Source organism: Xenopus tropicalis, chromosome 1, assembly GCF_000004195.4.
Source record: "Xenopus tropicalis strain Nigerian chromosome 1, UCB_Xtro_10.0, whole genome shotgun sequence".
Taxonomy (NCBI): domain Eukaryota; kingdom Metazoa; phylum Chordata; class Amphibia; order Anura; family Pipidae; genus Xenopus; species Xenopus tropicalis.
The window spans coordinates 96,582,435-96,603,879 of NC_030677.2; the positions used below are offsets into that span (position 1 = coordinate 96,582,435).

The 21,445-nt window shown below is 36.4% G+C and overlaps 1 protein-coding gene across 4 annotated transcripts in view; it reads left to right on the forward strand.

Moving 5' to 3' along the window:
• The window catches only part of psd3 (pleckstrin and Sec7 domain containing 3), a 218,084-nt gene extending 217,223 nt beyond the window's left edge, over positions 1 to 861 (forward strand). For all 4 annotated transcript variants that reach the window (XM_031904174.1, XM_002934005.5, XM_031904183.1 and 1 more), the window contains one exon: positions 69 to 861. In XM_031904174.1, coding sequence (XP_031760034.1) covers positions 69 to 284 — 216 coding nt within the window. In that variant the 3' untranslated portion in view covers positions 285 to 861. The remainder of the gene's footprint in view (positions 1 to 68) is intronic.
• The last annotated feature ends 20,584 nt before the right edge of the window (positions 862 to 21,445 follow it).

The window sequence follows — 21,445 nt, forward strand, 5'->3', positions numbered from 1 at the left end:
TTCAGTCATTTGATGTCTACACATTTTTGTGGCTAATGTGCTAAATTTGTGCTTTTTCTCTTCCCTAGAAAACAAGATATGAGGTTTATGTAAAAATACTGAAAGAAGGAGGCAAGGAGATGCTGACCAATAATGAAAATGACAACTCGGGGCTAAAAAAGTCCCATTCTAGTCCTTCGCTGACCCAGGATTCATCACCATCTAGTGCCAAGGTCAAGCGCAACATTTCAGAGAGGAAGGACTACCGGCCAGAGACACCAAGCATTAAGCAGAAGGTTACCTAAAAAGAAGAATGACAGAAGCGCTGAAAGCAGTTAGCAAGCTCAGATAAATATATTGTCTGTCACAGTTGTTACTATCCGTGGTTCAATCAAACATCAAATAAGTCTGTAACTGGCTGGTCCTTGGTAGCATTTTTCTATAGCACATCTTTTAGTTGCTGACTAGTCACAATATTGTAGATGTTTTTGTTCCCAATCAGCAGAGTGTAGTTACTTTGGCTTCTAACAGCTTATCCGACGCAGGTATTGCATACCCCAGTTACATGTGGATGCCTTTTTGGGGTTAAATGCATGGTACCTGACCCAAAACCTGCCTCAAGATTTCCCTTTTCTGTTTTGAGGGAATGGCTGTTGGTGTTTGACATATTGCAGATCTCTGTAAAATGGTACAGTTTAAAAATAATAGGAAAGCACCTTTCATGGAAGGTTTACTTTGTTAACTAGAAAAGAATACTTGGCTAAAAGCAGCACCCAAAGCATATAGCAAATTGGCTCCAAGGGCAGAAATTTGGCCTGTATAACTTTTGATCTTTATTTCACAGAGCTAATTGTATGTATAATTGAAGAGAAGCTGTAAAAACAAAAGAAAAAAGCATACTGAAGTCTAGAGATATCCCTATGTTAAAACTGTAGCTATTTGTGTTATCTAGTGCTGCTGTACTAATAAACATAATGCATAATGGAGCCAGTTTACTAAGTCTGGGTCAATTAGCACCAGTGCAATAGTAATCATTAACTGATTACAATTGGTTGCCCAGGAGCAAATTGGTCTATCGTTGCTAAATGAGCCCAAGTATTTCTGGTGTAAAACTGAGTCCATGTTCTTTGATCTAATGGACCAAATTTACTTCAGGATGCTAAAAAGTTTTGCTCAGTTTTATCAGTAAAATTCTAAAAAAAAGTGTTAATTAGATATATGTAACATGTCTGGAAACAATTTAATATGCTGTATCTCTCAAAGAATTATTTTAGGACTAACCAATTGAAAATGTACTGTATGGTTTGCAATCACCAAGCCAACTTGAATGCTGATTATTTTACACCTCACAATGTATGATATTCCTGCAAGTATTTAATATTATCTTTTATTTTTCCCACATATAAAGCAAACACTAAGGCTTATAGTGTTTTTCAGCTGGCTGAGAAGCACCCAAGATTATCCCCTGATGCCCCAAATTGATTTAAATAGGAAACATCTGACAGAGGCAGTACTGGAACTCTTCAGATTTCCTGTTGAGGTCAGTGCACGTAGGGAGGAGATTGTTATATTGCATTCTGAAAAAGAAGGATCCAGTTATTCTTCTCTACTTACTAATAGCAGTGAATGGCAAGTTATGTCAGACATATTTTGAAAGACAGAGTCTTGCCTACAACCACAGTCTTTAGAGATTGCTCTCAAACCACGTGAAGGGCCTTGTATACATTTTGTGGTTTTATCCTGCACTCAGTGAACTACTACAGTAGTGCTCCCATTTAATTTATTTCATTAAATAATGTAAATAATTTGCATGTACTTGGCCTAAATTTTCATTTTCAAAAGTTCTGCATTTTAAGTACGTTTTACAAAACTAGCCAATTTATTTACAGAGCGTGGCATTTTTAAAGAAATTAATTAACTGTTCCCTAGTTCAACACACTGGGCTGTGTTACATGCATTATGATGTGGCTTTCCTAGAAAATGGTGTTGATAGCAAAAGGAATACAGTTAGCACTTACATTAGATAATGTATTAATAACACTATTCAAGCAAATTCAACCAGCCCTTTCTTTTGCTGTTTAAGGTGGAAATCTTAAACATTCAACTTCTTTTAACTATATATGCTTATAAATGTTAATGCTTCCTAGTATGTAGTATATGGCTAAATTTACATGATAACCTTTAAAACAGATTATATACTACAGAGAAACAGTACATTTTGGACCTGTTTATTATTTGAGAATAATGACTGCTTCCTTTCTCTTTTGAGGTTAATGCCAGTACTAGACATGGAGAAAACTAGTTGACTGTTTCAAAGGTTTTACACTGATATATAGTTGGGACTCAGTCTGCAAAATATACAGCTCTAAAAGATAAGCCCTGAGAGTGGACAGTGCTATTTCAAATATATTTTTGCTTTAACCTTATGCTGAACTGCCCCCTGACAAAATTGCAATCTTAAATAATATCTTGCTAGTTTTAGTTTTCATGTGCAAGGTATGTAATGCTACTTTATCACATGAAATCCAATATGTGTTGTTGTGAAGACAACTTATCCAGGGTTCTGCAAAAAGTGATAAAGTAAAGGTGGCCATACCCTGCAAGATTACTTGTTTGGAGAGGTTACCAAATGAGCAGATCTCAGCCCAAGGCTAAGGACCACATCAATGCACCAATTAGTTTTTTTTTTAAATTGCTTAGTTAATATCTGGCTGATTTTCATCCAACTATTGGTCAGGAAGGCCCAGCACCTTTTATTGGCCTGGTTATGGCAAGCTTAAGTGCAGTGCCATTTGAAAGCTAATAGGTACATAAAACTGATCTTCTTAAATGTTATCTATCCAATTAAAAAATAAAAACAGAACAAATATATATATATATATATATATATATCTGTAAATGCTATTCAACACACTTTTGCTGTTTGACCGTGCTGTTAGCCCAACTCACATATATACCATTTACTTGTCTATGTAATAGCAAGAAAGGATACCAGCAACCAGGACATATTGTAAGCAGGTGTGAACCCAAAATATCTTGTGTAATTTAAACATGCAGGGTTAATCCTGCTTGCATCAAGTCCTGTGTGCTGTATCCTTTTTTACTATGGACTCAGGGGCACTGTTCATCCACACCATGCACCAGACTTACGTTACAGGAGAGGCCAGGGTGTATTAGCGATTCAGCTGTAATTATTTTCCTATTTATTATTCATGCAGACAGCCCAGTCAGGATACAGTTTTTGTTTCCAGTTCCATAGTCAGTCTAGTAGTTTTTTTTTTTTATTAAATGTGTCAATTTATTTAGATTTATATGTGCTTTTGAAAGTGAAGTGCTAATTTAGCCAGTACTTTTCCTCCCCAGATTTATGTAACTATCAGCTAGTGGCTTTAAACATTACTATTATTTAAGTACTTTTAATAGCTGTGGGGCATCCTAGACTCTTCAAATTAAAAACTACAATTTAAAGTGACAGTTTACACCCCATGTCAACATGAGCTCATTGAATGGGGCTTGTGCTCAACATACTTTTGTGTAGCAAGAATATGAAGCCGGTTTCACTTTAGTACTTCCTGTCACTTCCTTACCCCAGAGAACAACAGAAGACCTGATAAAACTAAGGGCAGATTTGACAACATTCGCGTTTTTATCACTAAAAGTTTTTTTGCACTAAAACTCAAAAAAACTCGAATTGGAGTTTCAGAGATTTGAATGCTCGAGATTTATTAAGCGCAAAAAAATTTAATTTAGCATCTAAATGCTGGCGAATTGGTATGAAAGTCAATGGAAATCGTTCCAGGCAAAATATTTTGAAGGCTGGCAAATTGAGTACAATCCAGTTTTGCTGCATTCAAGTCTGTTTTTCATGTCTTTAATCAATCAAGTTTTGATAAGCACACATTCGAGTTTGGTGAATTTTACTTTTTTTTAATAAAAAACTTGAAATTCACAAACTTGATTTTTGATAAATATTCCTTCCTGTGTACACGGAAAAGCATCTGATAATGAGCTACTTAAAGCCTGCTGCTTAGAGCAAAGAGGGGTTGTTTAGGTAGATAAGGATCTTTGAACAAATTGCCCTGTTTCTAAAAGGGAGGGGTGAGGTTGTTCAGTAAGAAAAGCAAAATGTATTTTGCACACACAGTTCCTATTTATTGCGCTCATTTTTAGGTGATGGTCGGTGTATACTGTCCATTTTAAACTTCAGTGATTGTAAATTTTTTAATTCATTTTACATACTAGGCAAGCAATGCATGTTTGTAGATTTACAGCAACAAATATTATTTATAATAACATAAACTAGTAGTGTTAGTAGTGACAAACATTCCCCTAAAAAATTAAGGCACTAATGTAAAATTGTAAACAGTGCAGTCTCTGTACATTTAATTTATTGTTGTTGTCCTTTGTTGCTTCATAAAACGGTTCTTTCTATAAGCCTATTCTTGGGTTTGATCTGACTACACTAAAATCAGCAAATTATAAGTTGTTTGTTTAACTAAGGCCAAACATTTATAAATAAACAATAAAAAGTAAAAATATATTTGCAGTAGCCACAGCTTATATGGTACGATACATCATGACTTAGGGGCGTATTTATTATGCTGTGTAAAACTAATTCACTGAAAAAAAGGAGTAAGATCGCCATCTGAACGCCAGATATTACGCCGGATATTACGCCATCATTTTCCATAAGTTCCGGGGGAAGAAAAAACGCGTAAAACAATTAAGCCGTTTTTACGCCATTTTTACACAGCGAAGCCTGGCGATGTGTGACAAATTTTCTCGCCGTTTTTTACACAGCATAATAAATATGCCCCTTAATATGCTACAAAATATACTGCTTATTTATAAAGCAGTGAATTCCTATTCACACTATATATATATTATTGTCATGTATCTATAGGGCTTAGATCATGGACTTATAATGTCAAAAATATCATTCTGTACACTGTATAGATGGAAACTGTAAATACCAGTGTATATATGTTGTGTGATTTTATTTCTTTTTTTAAGCTACGTTTCCTCAATTCCACATTGAGGATAAAAAAAATCTGTTTACACAGTATTTTAGTATTCAAGTTTTTGTTTGCCTTTATCCTGTGTGCAGTGAAATTTTTCATCTCATGTATGACAGCAAAGAGTTTTTTTTTTACCTAAAGGTTCTTGAGCTTCATTGTATTGCAAAATATTGCTTTGCTTGGATTTGGGAGCTATTTCTGATGCTCTGTTTACTTTGTTTGATGGGGATGAGTGTAGTTCAGGATTTCATGAGTTCAGGAATTTAAAGTGTAGGGATTAATTTCTGGTTCCCCTATAAAATGTTTGGTGTCCTCAAACACAGTTCAAAGAGAAGTAAACCCACACTGCTGGAAACAATAGGGATCATTTACTGACACCCTGGACACAAATGCAAGAGCATCTAATCCTAATGTATTAGCAAACATTCAAAAAATCAGTTAGAGTAAGCTTTTATTATGACTGTAATTATACAATGTACTTTTGTTATCTTTTATAGTACCACTTTCAGATATTACTCAGTAGCTGCATCTTAATGCGGTTAGGCTATTGTTATTTAGGGGTTTTGTTTTAAAGCTATGGGTACGAATCATTTAAAAAATACACTTTGGTACCAAGATATTTATTGTATATGTAGATACAAAGTTCCTGTTTTAAAGGTAATGTAATATTACTAGTTATACTATTTGAGTCCATTATATAGAAAGTTACTAAAAATAGGTAGGAAGTGCTTAAACATTGGACAAATACAATGCATGGCCAGTGGATACTTGTACTCATGTGTCCTGGAGATACTTGCAGCTTCTTAGTTATTAGCCTCTGTTTCCTACTTTATTAACCAAAATTAACATGGCAGTGTAGAAGATTTATTAACCTTCATATACAATATTTGCATGAAATATATCCTTACATGCACACTTTCCTGTTATCTTGTAAATGACAGTCATAGGCAGGGCTTTGTATACAACATATTAAATATAACTGCTCATATTTACTACATACTTTTTTCTAATAAAATAATTCTCTTCTCACATAAATTTCATGGCAATCAATTTTGTAAATGAAACACTTGAAGTGTTTTAGCCACAACATTAACACAAATGGCAACACAATCCTGCTTGTAGTTCCCATTCATAGCTTGGGTATGTTTTATAAAATATATTTGTTTAGACATATTAACATATACATAAGTTCTAGGGCCCAGTCATTATGACCCTCCAAATCCAATTTTATATTAAAGTAACCCCTTAAAGAGACCTGTATTATTAATTATTATTGAAGTCTATTTCTCATTTATACTCACCATTTATCTGTATGTATTTCACTGGAAAGCAATGAAATCCTGTTAAATATCGCATGTAAGCTGTGGTGTTGGTCAGCACTTTTAATTTATTTAATTTATTACAAGGCATCACAAAGCTTTTTAATAAACGGTACAATATTGTTAATTTTTTTATATTTTTGGGAGAATTCATTGTGCATAACTTTTCCTGTTGCATCAATCACCTAGAAATGTATTAGTAGTAGTAGCAAAAAGCAAGGGGTAAGATACAATTCAGCAGGAGTTGTACTGGCGAAGTTGTTCAGGTGAAGTACTCCTCCAGCAGTATATTGCATTGGAATCCATTTTTCAAAAGAATAACATTTTCTGTATTCAATTTTGAAAAGTGACTTATCCATATTCTTACTTTCCCAGGGTGTCAGGACCATGTGCTCTGATAAACTTCAGTCACTCTTTGCTGCAAGTTAAAGTGATATCATCCCCTCCCTTTCCCCCCAGCAGCAGATCAGCAGAACAATGGGAAGGTAGCAAGATAGCAGGTCCCTGACACCTGTGTTGCTAAAAATGCTCCCATGCCCCACCTAATGGTAGATATAATAACAGCACTCAGTAGTAAAAATCAAAGTCTGTCTCACTCAGTTCATGACTTCTCCAGTTACATTGGGTTGGAGAAACAATAGCTTATCTGAAAGCGATTCTATTGTGTAGTTCTGGCTCTTTCTGAAAGCTCAGGATCAAGCCTGAGATGGCTGCCTACACACACCAATATTACAGCTAAAAAAAATAAATTTTTTGGTCCAAGAATAAAATTTTAAGTCATGATAGAATCTCTTTAAATATAAGGCTATACCTTTTGCTGAGATGTTCTTTTAGCCCTAGAGTAACTTACCATAAAATCCTGAAATGTCTTCAATTATTATTCCCACTTGCTTCTTGCAGCAAATTTCTGGTACTTTTGTTCAGGCAATCATATTGTTTTGGACCGTCATGGAGGCTATTGTTGGCCCACTATTATTAGTAGTTAAAGTACAAATATATAATTCCTACAGTACATATAATCCCTTTGCTTTTAGGTGTTCTTTCTTTTTATTTTACTGAGGTTTGCGTTGATTGAATTTCTTTGGAGGTCCTTAAATACACATTGGCTTCTTGGTGTACTTTTAGAACTGTAGAAATACAAACCTGAGCTGACATTGTGTTGCAGAGGCAGTCTGTTTGAATATATATTTATCATACAGTATATCAAATATCCCATATTCTATTGTGTTTTGTTATGCTCATGCAAATCATTTTGGTATGTTGCAACAATATTCTTATTTTATTCAGACTTTTCTAGTTACAGCAAAGATTCATTCCATAAACGGTTTCTATAGGGCAGATGATGCTCATCTGTAGAATTTTTCATGCAGGAGCTCACATAACAAATTACAGCTCTCAGCTTCATAATTAAAATTGACAATATTGCCTTTGATAGTTTGTTCTCCCATGTAATTGTAATTTTAGATCCTGTAGATCAAAATTGTGTGTTTAGATAGAACTTGAATGTGTTGTCTTTGCTAAATATCAGCAACAAGTAATGAAAGCTAGTCTGGTACATCTTTGATTACTGAAAAACCATAGATACACATGTACGCTTTCCAGTATGAGCAGATAATAGCCATTATATATTTTTTTTAATTTTTTTTTACCTTTGTATTTGTCTAATTTTCTTTTGTGTGCACTTTTAAAACACATTGTAGTGTATTGGGTTGAAGAAGCAAGTACAAAATGATTATGCCTACAAGTTCTCTATGGCTGTTTTTATAACTTGTGTAGGGCCGTATTGCTTAGAGGGCACATTGATTAAGTGGTGGACATATAACTATTTTACCTGTGTTTTTTATCTTGCAGTTCTTGACATGTCTATGCTGCTTTCCTGAGGTGTTATAATCTTCATTAAAAAAAACATGAGTTGGCATAGCCTAGTACCTAAGTGGTGGATTCCAAACATTCATTCTGTTTAGTAATTTGTAAAAAAATAGATTTGGCTGGATTATCACTTTAAAATACTCAGTTAGGCAGTGACATGTATTCAAAAATCAATCTAATTAATCAACATAAAATATCAGGATAGATATTCCTAGACCAGAATAAACAAATAAAAGACAGGTGTGTGTGCATCAGATTGACCAGATCAGATCAGTAATTCTGATATACACTGCTTTAACATATGAATATTTTTGTGCCATTTAATAAACAGGAATTATAAATGCACAGTTACTAACCCTATTATATGCCTATATATTTGAAATAATTACCTTTACCCAGTAATTGTAATATGAAACATGAAGACAATAGTTTCAGGTGAATGTATTACTCAGATAAATAACCACCGCAGGCAGTAGGAAACACAACTTGTTTCTAAGTTTTACTTCTTTTGAAGATGATCATACTTGGTAGCAATGTGGAAGATATATTATATCCAGCTAAGGGTTTTTTAGGAGTATACCCATGTTCATTAAAATTCTATTAGAATAAATTTGCCACATTTTTACATTATTTTATGCTGGTTAATTGCCTTGACTGACCCTGTAAGATGTACTGTAAACGTAATAATATTTACTTTTAGTTTACTAGAAGGAACTCTGCAGTTTAGGAATTGGATACATCTATTTAAAGTTTATAGAACACATAATCATCTGGATTGGTGATTGAGTGAGTTTACATTTTATTTGCTTTTAATTTAAATATGTCTATTATAAAATGTTCCCTTTTCTTTCAAGTTTGATGTAAATTAGACATTTCCTTTCCTTATATTTATATAAAAAAGCTGTGATATAGTACATTTCTCTATTGTGTAAATGTTCTTTAAATATTCCATTTCTTTGTGTTTTTATAGGTTGGGATATTGTTGCTTATAAAAAATATTTGCAGCATCAGATTTTTTGTAATGTAAATCATCCAAATTAATGAAGGATTAAAGAAACATTAAATGTATATGACATGTACATGTACAAACTTTAGCAGGAAATAAAACAAATGTATTGAGCCTGCAGAGATGACTGTCGTTATTATCAGTTCTCAAATAAAAAGTATGTTTTGAGTATAACATATAAGAAAACTAAAGGGATAAACAATTTAGGAATATAGTGTGCTTGTAAAGTCAAATAAGACACATTTGGATATTAATGGAGGCTAAAGAACAATTACCAGTTACAGTACCTGGATAGAAAAAGGCTTTTTTGTTTCATTCATATAGACCCTATTGAGTGCCATATAAAGTTTTAGATGTATTAAGGGACAGATTTATGAAGAATCAATATAGAAACCATTGATTTCAAACTAACCGATCAATAGAATTTGTTAAAATAAAGTACAATTTACAACAGAAATATCAAATTTGATCATGCTTTCAGAATAGTGTATCTGATCAGTGTTAATTTATTGATATTGAATTCACAAGGAACAAGGATTTATTATTGCCTATAGCTGTTTCTGGAATGCCTTTTTTTGCTGGCATACAATTACAAATTCTGAAGGCTTAAACAATAATAAATATTAATTCCTATTGATATTAATTGTATGAATCAAAGCAGCCTACCTGCTACTTGGATAACCTATCAGACAACTGGATAAATTCCATCAAATTCAGATGTCAGAAATATGCTGTACTGTGATAAATCTTTCCACATTCTTTGGAGCCGCATTTCAGAAGCTTTTGCTTCACTGTCATTTATCAACACTGGGCAAATATGCCCATGGGCAGTAACCCATGGCAAACAATCAAATAGTTGTATTCATTGTTCTACCTGCAGTTGTCTGAAAAAAGGCAATTACTGATTTTTTGCTATGGGTTACTGGCCATGGGCAAATTTGCCCAGTGTTGATAAATGAACCTATAAAGGGTTCTCTTATCTGGATTATTTGCCGTATATTCCCCCTCACTAATGTTTTTGTGTAAACATTGTACACCTGGAACCACTTAGCAGTGTCATGGGCTCTGGCAGCCTAAAGAATAGTACTATGTGAAAACATAGAGGCAGATTTACTAAAACTAGAATTTTTTTCAACACTTGAACCCTAAACTTGACTTGAGAAATTTGTGAAATTTAAATGGCCATTCATTTCCGTGAATGCTCTTTATTTTTTCCAAACAGGAAGTGCTCCAGTGGCCATTTTAGGAGCATTGGTGTTCATTCTTGGAAAACAATAATGTGCTTGAGTTTCACTTGAAACTGGGTGAAATAGAAAACAATGATGGGATTAACTTCCCCTTGAAAACATATAAAATAGAAAACAATTATGGTGTGAACTTCCCCTTGAAAATGTGTGAAATAGAAAACAGTCGTGGGATTAACTTCCCCTTGAAAATGTGTCATATATCTCGAAAAAAAGAACTTTTCTCAGAAAACCTTAGTAAATGGGCTCCATAGTATAGTTATTTTACCTATAGTATGAAGAATACAATACTCATCCATACATCAAGTTAAGTTTTTTCTCTGTAATAATAAAACACTACTGTACCTTGTATTTGATTCTAATTTAGATAATATGAATCCTTATTGGAGGCAGAACAATCCTATTGTGTTTAATTAAACTTTAAATGATTTTTAGTAGACTTAGTAGGTATGGAGATCTAAATTACAGAAAGACCCGTTACTTGGAAAACCCTAGGTCCCGAGCATTCTGGATAACAGGCCCCATACGTGTATTCCAAAATCCCTGCAAATTGATGCAAGGTAAAGCCCACAGTAAAAATGACTTGTAGGCAGAAAGCCCATGTTGCTTAAATGAAATCTTAGTTGAAGCTGGAAATACAATACATTTGGTTTTGGAGAGGGTGAGTTTTAGGTGGTCTTGCGAAATTCAGGAGAAGATAGCAGAAATGCAGTCTGTGACACAGAAGGAGAGTGGGGTACATCAGGGGTCTTCTGCATGAATATGATATTTAAATCCAAAGAATTACATAAATTTGCTACTGGGCTACAATAATCTCAAAATCTACAGTTCATTTTGTGGATATAGAATTATGGAAAAAATAAAGAACGTCTTTTTTTGTCATTTGTGGGCAAGTGATCTTCTTTAAAACATTATATAAAGATACAGGTGATTGATGAATGTTACAGTTATTGTCATGTTGCAAGATTCACTTTTCGTTGTCCTTCAAGCACCCTCTGGTACAATAAAAAGCCCCAAACCATAGCATTTTCACCACCATAATTTACAGTTGGTATTAGTTTCTTCTGGTCTTTGGTTTTTGGCAAACATGTCTTTTGCTACAATATATATATATACTATATATTTTGCTTCATCTGTCCAGAGCACAAGACCAGAAATCCTAGTGTTTGTTTGGGTCACAAATGCCATTAAAGTCCTAAAAATATAGGAGAAGTGGATGATCAGTTGTGTCAAAGTGACCTTCATATTTTGCTAGGAGAAGGTTTTTCTCTTATATTGACATAAAAGGAGGTCAAGGATAGAGAAGCAGGAGTGCATTGGAATTCAGGAGATAGAAGTATCTCAACAGCACCACAATGGAAAATTTCAAAGGGATGTTCATGATTTATAGTAACATTTACATACCTGACTGACATGAACCACAAATACATCTTTCCATGTGTAAAAAGGGGGGCGCTACCTAAAATTGGTTTCAGATATCCTGCTGTTATGGGATGTAGTATGAGGAAGCCCGTAGACTGCTAGTGCCAATCTTTTAGGTTTTCACTGATGCCCTTTTGGGGCCCCATACTTTGTGCTGCAGGGAACGCAAGAAATTTAAACACTGCCAAGGTTAATATGAGGCAACATCAAAGACAGGCAAAAAGTCAAAGGCTAGTAGCGGAGATTCAGCATCAAAAACCAGGCAGAGAGTCACAAACCAGTAGAGCAAATGAAACAAGGCTTTAGCTACGATCTAGACACTTAGAACCAGCTTGGGCAATGAAAACAAACAAAGTGCTTTGTGCAAGTGCACGTCTGGACATTTGCTGACACACGAAGAGTACGAACCCAGGAACGGGCAAGGGTCTCCTGGCACTCTTAACAGTACCTCCTCTCTCAGGAGCAACCACTGGCTCCCAAGGTGTAATTCTTCCCCTTTACAGATCTCTGGTAAGGCCGCATCCAGAATATGCTGTTCAGTTTTGGTCTCCGGTGCTCAAACGGGACATTATTGAATTAGAGAGGGTCCAGAGAAGGACAACTAAGTTGGTAAAGGGTATGGAAAGTTTCAGTTATGAAGAAAGACTGGCCAGGTTGGGATTGCTTACACTGGAGAAGAGGCACTTGAGGGTGACATGATAACTATGTATAAATATATAAGGGGATCATATAATAACCTCTCTAATGCTTTATTTAACAGTAGATCATTCCAACTGACACAAGGGCACCCACTCCGTTTAGAAGAAGGGAGGTTCCATTTAAATATTCGGAAAGGATTTTTTACTGTGAGAGCTGTGAAGTTGTGGAATTCCCTCCCCGAATCAGTCGTGCTGGCTGATAAATTAGTTAGCTTCAAAAAGGTAATACAGGGTTATGGGATATAGCTCTTAGTACAAATTGATCCAGGGACTGGTCCGATTGCCATCTTGATGTCAGGAAGGAATTGTTTCCCCTCTTTCCCTGGATCAACTAGAAGTTAGGCAGGTTTTATATAGGCATTATGAACTTATGTGTTTTTTCAGCCTAACTTACTATGTTACTATTGATACTGGGGGGAAGTTCACGTTTAACACAGACAGGATTGATGATTTCTTTAATCTTGAAGGGCCCAATGAAGCAAGAACTCAACTTGGGGGAAGGAAGATGAAGATGGAGAAATATATTCCAAATTTTAATGATCTGTGAGAATAGTAAATGACTTCACAGATCCCTCTAACAGATGATCAGTAACTCGTAAGTTACCCACATCATAATTTCTTTCAGCAAGGGTTAGTTTATGGGAGAAAAAGGCACAGGGAAGATCTTGAAACTCAGTTCGTTGAGATAAAATAGCCCCTACCCCTGAGACAGAAGTATCAACTTTGAGGTTGAATGGACGAGTATCCAGATGAATCAAAACTGGAGCAGAAGCTAAGGCGGCCTTCATTGTTTTAAAAGCTTTCTGGGCCTTAGGAGACCAAGAAGATTTAGAGTGTTTATGTGTGAGAACTGTGATAGGAGCCACAATCTGAAAAAAATCCCATTATGAATCTCCGGTAAAAATTGGCAAAACCAAGGAAACATTGAATTTAGTATCACAGGCATAGGCCAATCTAAAACTGCAGAAACCTTTGCTGGATCCATTTCAAAACTGGAATAAGAGATGATATACCCCAAAAAAGGAATCTTAGACTTGATGTCGTCAAAGTATACTACGAAACAGGACTGTACTATGTCATGGAAACTATCATTTATGAACTTTTTCACAGGCCGAAGGGCATAATAAGGTACTCATAGTGGCCGTCACCAGTATTGAATGCAGTCTTCCACTCGTCTCCCTGACGGATGTGGATTAAATTGTATGCACCCCAAAGATCTAACTTAGAAAAAATGTTGGCTTCTTTTTATCTGTCAGAAAGCTGTAGAATCAGGGGAAGAGGGTAACAATTCTTAACTGTAATCTTGTTCAGCCCCTCATAGTCAATACAGGGCCTGGGTCCACCATCCTTCTTTTGGATGAAGAAGAAACCGGCACCCGCTGGAAAAGTAGATTTCCTAATGAAGCCTCTGGAAAGATTCTTTCATGGCTTGGGAGACGGACAAAGGATAAGTTCTACCCATAGGAGGAATAGTACCTGGAATAAGATCGACTGGAAAATAATTAATCATTAATGATCAGGAAGGAAATCTCCAACCATCCAACTCGCAGCAACAGAGGCACAGTAGCAGAGGTTAAGAGCCCAGGAGACACAGGTCTACCATCTACAGCTTTAGCAGAAAGTGAAATGTTGAGTGAGGTAGAGGGAAACTCACACATCACAACAAAATATCAATGAAATTCCCTGCTGACAGGGAAAGGACTTGAAGGAGAAGAATAAAGAAGCAGGAATAAAAATTCTGGAAGATAGTTTTTCTGGTAGTGAAATTATTCTGCCTAGGGGAGGCTCGCTACTCAAACCTAGGCAGGAGCATTTCCCTGTCATTTAGGTCTCAAGGGACAGGAAGGTGACCGCTCTGCAAACAGTATAAACAGAGACCAGAGATCCTCCTGCAAATTCTCTCCTCTGGAGATAAACGAGTGGCCCCTAGCTGCATGGGCTCATCAGTCTGAGTGCATGGAATCGAGGGAGGCTTAGACACAGCAGCAGAAGAAACTACAAATTTGCAGGTATGGGATTTTTCAGATTGTCTCTCCTTTAATGTGGTGTCAATGCAAATGACCAAGTCCTTCAAAGTGGGGCAGCAGATCTCTAGCGGCCAACTCATCCTTTATATCATCATTAAGACCTTGCCAGAATGCCATGACCAGGGCATCATTGTTCCAGGTGACCTCAGCAGCCAGAGTGCAAAAATCTATGATGTATTCTGCAGAAGACAAGGGACCTTGAAAAATCTTAATGAGATCAACAGAAGCATTGATTTACAACACGGAGCATCAAAAATCTTGTGGAATGTAGAGATAGAGGCTGAATATTAATCCCCCTGGTATTGTTTTGTTCTCAAAGCCAGAGCTTTGCCATAAAGTAGGGTTATAATATATGCCGCCCTTGGACTTCTCTTTAGGAAATTCTGTGGGGTTAGCTCAAAGTGAATGAGACTGATTTAGAAAACCCAGGAAGCCCTTAGGATCACCCACGTAATAGATTGATGCAGGAATCTTGGGCTCTCAAAACTGCCACAGGGGGAGAAATTACAGGAGCTGGAAACAGAGGCAAGGGCACTGCACCTCCATGAGTGCCTTGGAGTGCATCCAGCCAGGAAGAGAAAAGTTGAAGAGTCTTTGAAGGTATAAATGGGCTTTCTGTGCTTCCTGCATCTCAAGTTGCTTAAGAAGTGCTTCCAACACATTTTCCAGAGAACTTGTGGCAGAGGTAGCCTGAGAGGTCTCCATGCTGGCCCAAGTTAAACTGATAAGGTCTGTAGTATGAGGAAGCCTGTAGATTGCCTGTATATATACTTAATAATGTAAAAAAAAATCTTTTTTACATCCGAAATGTAAAAATAATAACATTGTGAAAAATCACATCTGTTTTCACAGTGCACATGTTCAAAAAGAAAAATAGAAAAATCACACTCAACACTGAATGTATGGACTCGGCTACAAATTGCAGTAGTGATTTAGGGGACACATTTATTACGCTATTTTAAGAAAATTAATGTTTTTCAGAAATGTTTGACGAAAAAGTTGTATTTTTCTAAATAAATTCCCATAATTCGGGGTTTATTAACGTTTAGTTACCTTTTTTTGGGAAAAAAATTGTCAGGTTTGATCTATTGAGTACTATTAAGTCTTATGGAGGCTTAAAATAGTAAAGGAATAGAATAGTCAGTGACAGCCAGTCCTTAACACATTTTCAAGGGGAAGTTAATCACTTCATTGTTTTCTATTTCACCCAGATTCAAGGGGAAGTTAATCACATCATTGTTTTCTATTTCAAACATTTTCAATGGGAAGTTAGTCCCATCGTTTTCTATTCCACCCAGTTTCAAGTGTAACTTAAACACATTATTGCTCTCCAAGAATGAGCTAAATTGTAAACTAATTATAGAGAGAGCCAATATCTCTTTGGCATCAATCCAAAAGATGGAAGATGACTGGTTTCCCCTGGGAGAAATTTGCCCATAATAACATTTCTTATGCAACAAGAAGGTCACCTTATTGATGTGTTTCCTGCCATTATCCTCTGTCATTCTCCTGGACTTTCTCCTCTCTGATGTCCCTAATGCCTATGATAATACCAACCACATGACTGCTATTTAAAGTGCTGCTATAAAATACTTTATTGGCACAAAAGACCTTTGCCAAATAAAGATGCAAACTGTCTTCACAATACAGTATGGTTATCAAGTGGGAACATACCTCTAGAGGTTCCTTCTCCTCAAATGGGTGTGAATTTATTGGTTCTTCAAATGTCTATGTGATCATCAATCCTGCTGCCATCAATTTCCTACAAAGATACAGAGAGACATGGCTAACATTTTCATTATTAATCTGTTAGGAGTTCTATGTAGTGAGAAGAAATCATTGATCCTCTCTTTAACACCAAAATGAAAGAAGGCACTACAAAATCCGAAATCCCTTTTGCCCTATGAATGCCTTTGTATTCTACATAATTCCACTTATTGCTTTGCAAAGAAAAAATTGTCTACATATAAAGACAATATAAAAGACAGCAGCTCCATCTTTTATTCTAATATGTTTCTTTTTTAATACAATTGTAGGAAACCTCTGTAATATGGCACTTTAAGAAAAAAATTATACTAGATAATAGTATATATTATGTGTTTTTTACTTGCATATAACAGCACACAAATGATGCCTTGCAAACTGCAGTCATTTTAAGATGTAAATTAGTAGCATAAAAGGAGATATACATTGAAACCTTGCATTTTACAGTACATTAAACATGTGTAACCACCCCCCCCCCCTCCCACTACCATACTGACCAAGGTCCAGAGAAGGATAATGTTTTCAGGACTCTGCATATTTTAACAGCCATTAACTGCAATGGTAGATTGATAAATGTATATTATTTTATCAAGATAACTATCTAAATGACCTCTAGCTGGTCATTTTGGTCTACAATTTGGCTGAAAATGTAATTGTCTTAGAAAAGGTATGCCATGTGATGTTTCCCTAGTAAAAACTGCTTGTATCTTGAAAATTATATAATCCATGTATATTGCAAATGTGCTTATAACAGGGATTGCACATTAATTTGTTTTAATGGTTTTCCTTTCCTCCGCAAACATAGCACAACATCTATTACTTCTTTGCCTTACATTAATTATAACCCCATGTTTTCAGCAAGGCCAGATATCAGTATAATTAGGACAATTTTACACCAAACTTGGAAACACTTGTGTGTTCAGATCCAAAATGCCAAGTTGCTTAATATTTTCTCTGGGAGAAAACTGCACCAGCCTGTAGAAAAACCCCTCTAAGCCCCATGCCAATATTTTACTTATTCCCTATATTAATGTTACACACAGGTGTAAATTGCCAATTTAATTACTTTACATTAATATTTATATGTCTGTACTTACAGTGATATGGGATGATATTGATATGGCATTATTGTGAATAGCAGGGATTTGGAACTTTCCCCATGGCTTCACATGGTACAATATGATGTAAGTGATATGATATGCCATCTACAAAGGAAATGCTGTGTTGTTAAGTTGTTATAAACGTTCAGTCTCGGCAATGACACAAGCCCAAGCATTTGCAGGCTATGCAAGAAGAAGCTGCATGTGAAAGTTGTACTCCAAAGTGTGATAAAGGTAGATGGATCCTCCTGCTCTCTCCTAAGAGGGATCCTGCTCAGCCTCAACTAAGCTCACTAGCATGGCTGCCTGTCAAGCAAAGGATAGCTTACAAAATCCTTCTGCTGACATTCAAAGCCCTTCACTCCTCTGCTCCTCACTACATTTCTTCACTGGTCTCCCTACATGTTCCTGGTCGTCTCCTCCGCTCCTCTCAGAGCCTCCGTCTCTTTACACCATCCACACCCACTGCGCTCTCTCGTCTTAAACCTTTCTATCTCGCTGCTCCTTACCTCTGGAACTCTATCCCTGAATCCCTCCGTAGGGAAAACTCACCCACTCTCTTTAAGAAAAAACTCAGCTGTTACCTTCTGGAGCACTAAGACATTATCTTGCCCAGTCCTGCGCTTAAGGGCAAATGCCCATACCTGATGCACTCTTACCTTCCAGTTTGTGCCTGTATGTTACCCAACCACTTAGATTGTAAGCTCTACGGGGCAGGGACCTCCTTCCCACTGTGTCTCATACCACATGGCACTTATATATATATACATATATGTATTTATTGTATTTATTTATTATATCACTCGTCCTCCCTGTGTGTAATTTTGTATTCTGTAAGACTGTACAGCGCTGCGTACCCTTGTGGCGCTTTATAAATAAAGTTATACATACAGTGGAGGAAATAATTATTTGACCCCTCACTGATTTTGTAAGTTTGTCCAATGACAAAGAAATGAAAAGTCTCAGAACAGTATCATTTCAATGGTAGGTTTATTTTAACAGTGGCAGATAGCACATCAAAAGGAAAATCGAAAAAATTACTTTAAATAAAAGATAGCAACTGATTTGCATTTCATTGAGTGAAATAAGTTTTTGAACCCTCTAACAAAAAAAGACTTAATACTTAGTGGAAAAACCCTTGTTTGCAAGCACAGAGGTCAAACGTTTCTTGTAATTGATGACCAAGTTTGCGCACATTTTAGGAGGAATGTTGGTCCCACTCCTCTTTGCAGATCATCTCTAAATCCCTAAGGTTTCGAGGCTGTCTCTGTGCAACTCTGAGCTTGAGCTCCCTCCATAGGTTTTCTATTGGATTAAGGTCCGGAGACTGACTAGGCCACTCCATGACCTTAATGTGCTTCTTCTTGAGCCACTCCTTTGTTGCCTTTGCTGTATGTTTTGGGTCATTGTCGTGCTGGAACACCCATCCACGACCCATTTTCAGTTTCCTGGCAGAGGGAAGGAGGTTGTCGTTCAGGATTTCACGATACATGGCTCCGTCCATTTTCCCGTTAATGCGAATAAGTTGTCCTGTGCCCTTAGCAGAAAAACACCCCCAAAGCAAAATGTTTCCACCCCCATGCTTGACGGTGGGGACGGTGTTTTGGGGGTCATAGGCAGCATTTTTCTTCCTCCAAACACAGCGAGTTGAGTTAATGCCAAAGAGCTCTATTTTGGTCTCATCAGACCACAGCACCTTCTCCCAGTCACTCACAGAATCATTCAGGTTTTCATTGGCAAACTTCAGACGGGCCTGCACATGTGCCTTCTTGAGCAGGGGGACCTTGCGAGCCCTGCAGGATTTTAATCCATTGCGGTGTAATGTGTTTCCAATGGTTTTCTTGGTGACTGTGGTCCCTGCTAATTTGAGGTCATTAACTAACTCCTCCCATGTAGTTCTAGGATGCTTTTTCACCTTTCTCAGAATCACTGACACCCCACGAGGTGAGATCTTGCGTGGAGCCCCAGAGCGAGGTCGATTGATGGTCATTTTGTGCTCCTTCCATTTTCGAACAATCGCACCAACAGTTGTCACCTTCTCTCCCAGCTTCTTGCTAATGGTTTTGTAGCCCATTCCAGCCTTGTGCAGGTCTACAATTTTGTCTCTGACATCCTTGGACAGCTCTTTGGTCTTTCCCATGTTGGAGAGTTTGGAGTCTGCTTGATTGATTGATTCTGTGGACAGGTGTCTTTTATACAGGTGACTAGTTAAGACAGGTGTCCTTAATGAGGTTGACTAATTGAGTAGAAGTGTCTAACCACTCTGTGGGAGCCAGAACTCTTAATGGTTGGTAGGGGTTCAAAAACTTATTTCACTCAATGAAATGCAAATCAGTTGCTATCTTTTATTTAAAGTTATTTTTTCGATTTTCCTTTTGATGTGCTATCTGCCACTGTTAAAATAAACCTACCATTGAAATGATACTGTTCTGAGACTTTTCATTTCTTTGTCATTGGACAAACTTACAAAATCAGTGAGGGGTCAAATAATTATTTCCTCCACTGTACATACATGGTCTACTAAAGAGTTAGAGCACATGTCTGGCAGTCCAGATTACAATGGGGGTGTTGAACCTATGGAATCTATAGCCATTGGCTGTGACTTTAGCAACTACCTTACTAATTTTCTGATATTTTCCAACAATCCAGAAGCTTTATCATTCATTTGTTCAAACTGACAGTACACCATATAAGCGTGCCTTTAAGTGTCCCTTAGGGACCCAACCACAGGTAACCTATCTGAATCATTTATACAGATGCACAAACAACTGTTAGTACCAAGGTAACTGGTACAATGCACAGGGAAGGACAACAAGGTATAACTCTTTCAGCTTTAGGAAAAAGCCTGCAAAATTACATCTTTCTGGCAATTTTTTTATGCTGTAAAAAGTAATGCTTTCCCGACCCATAGATTAATAAATAAATAAATGAAGTACTGCTGAAGTGTACCTTTTGCAAAGAGCTCATATAATAACTGTAATTACAATTGCTGACAATTTTAGAACTCTCTGTTCTGCACCATACAGCACAGCTAACATCTCTGAAAGGTCATTTTTTTACTCTTTAAAAATAAAGTATTGTGGCAAATTTAATTCCTCATACAACATACAAACTGCTTGTAAACGTCTAAATAGTGCACTGCATTTAAGATGAGTCTTGTGCCTGATCATCTCTATGTCAAGCATTACAAATATATAAACATTTCATATGTTGTTAATTATCTGTCTTTTCTGTCTGTGTCCTCAACATTTAGTGGCAGGACAAAATATATTAAATCTAGTGCCAGTAACATGGTACAGGTATGGGATCCCTTATCCGGAAACCCATTATCCAGAAAGCTCCGAATTACGGAATGACCATCTCCCATAGACTCCATTTTAATCAAATAATTCAGAATTTTTAAAGTGATTTCCTTTTTCTTTGTAGTAATAAAACAGTATCTTGTAATTGATCCCAACTAAGATATAAATAATCCTTATTGGATGCAAAACAATCCTATTGGGTTTAATTTATGTTCTATTGATTTTTTAGTAGACTTAAGGTATGGAGATCCAAATTACAGAAAGACCCCTTATCCAGAATACCCCTGGTCCCGAGCATTCTGGATAACGGGTCCTATACCTGTATAACATATAACATGAACACTCCAACCCTACTATGGTGAGTTATTAGTCATGATATTTAACATTTGCTTTTTTTCCTCAGAAACTTAAAGGAGAAAGAAAGGTAAAAACTCAGCATTTTTTCTTCCTGTTTGGCTTCTGATCATCTGAACAGGTGAAGTATGGGGAAACTTAAGGGCACTATTGAGACAACTGAAGGTATGCCTGCAGCTTGAGATTAACTCTTTATTAGCCTTTCCTTTTCCTTTAAGGAAACACCATTGTCTACTGTAAATCTCATCTTCATCAGCAATGTTTGGTGGATTGTTTAAATGCCAGGTTATTAGTTAAAGGTATCAGTATTGGTAAAAACAAGTATGTGAGCATTCTATCAAGT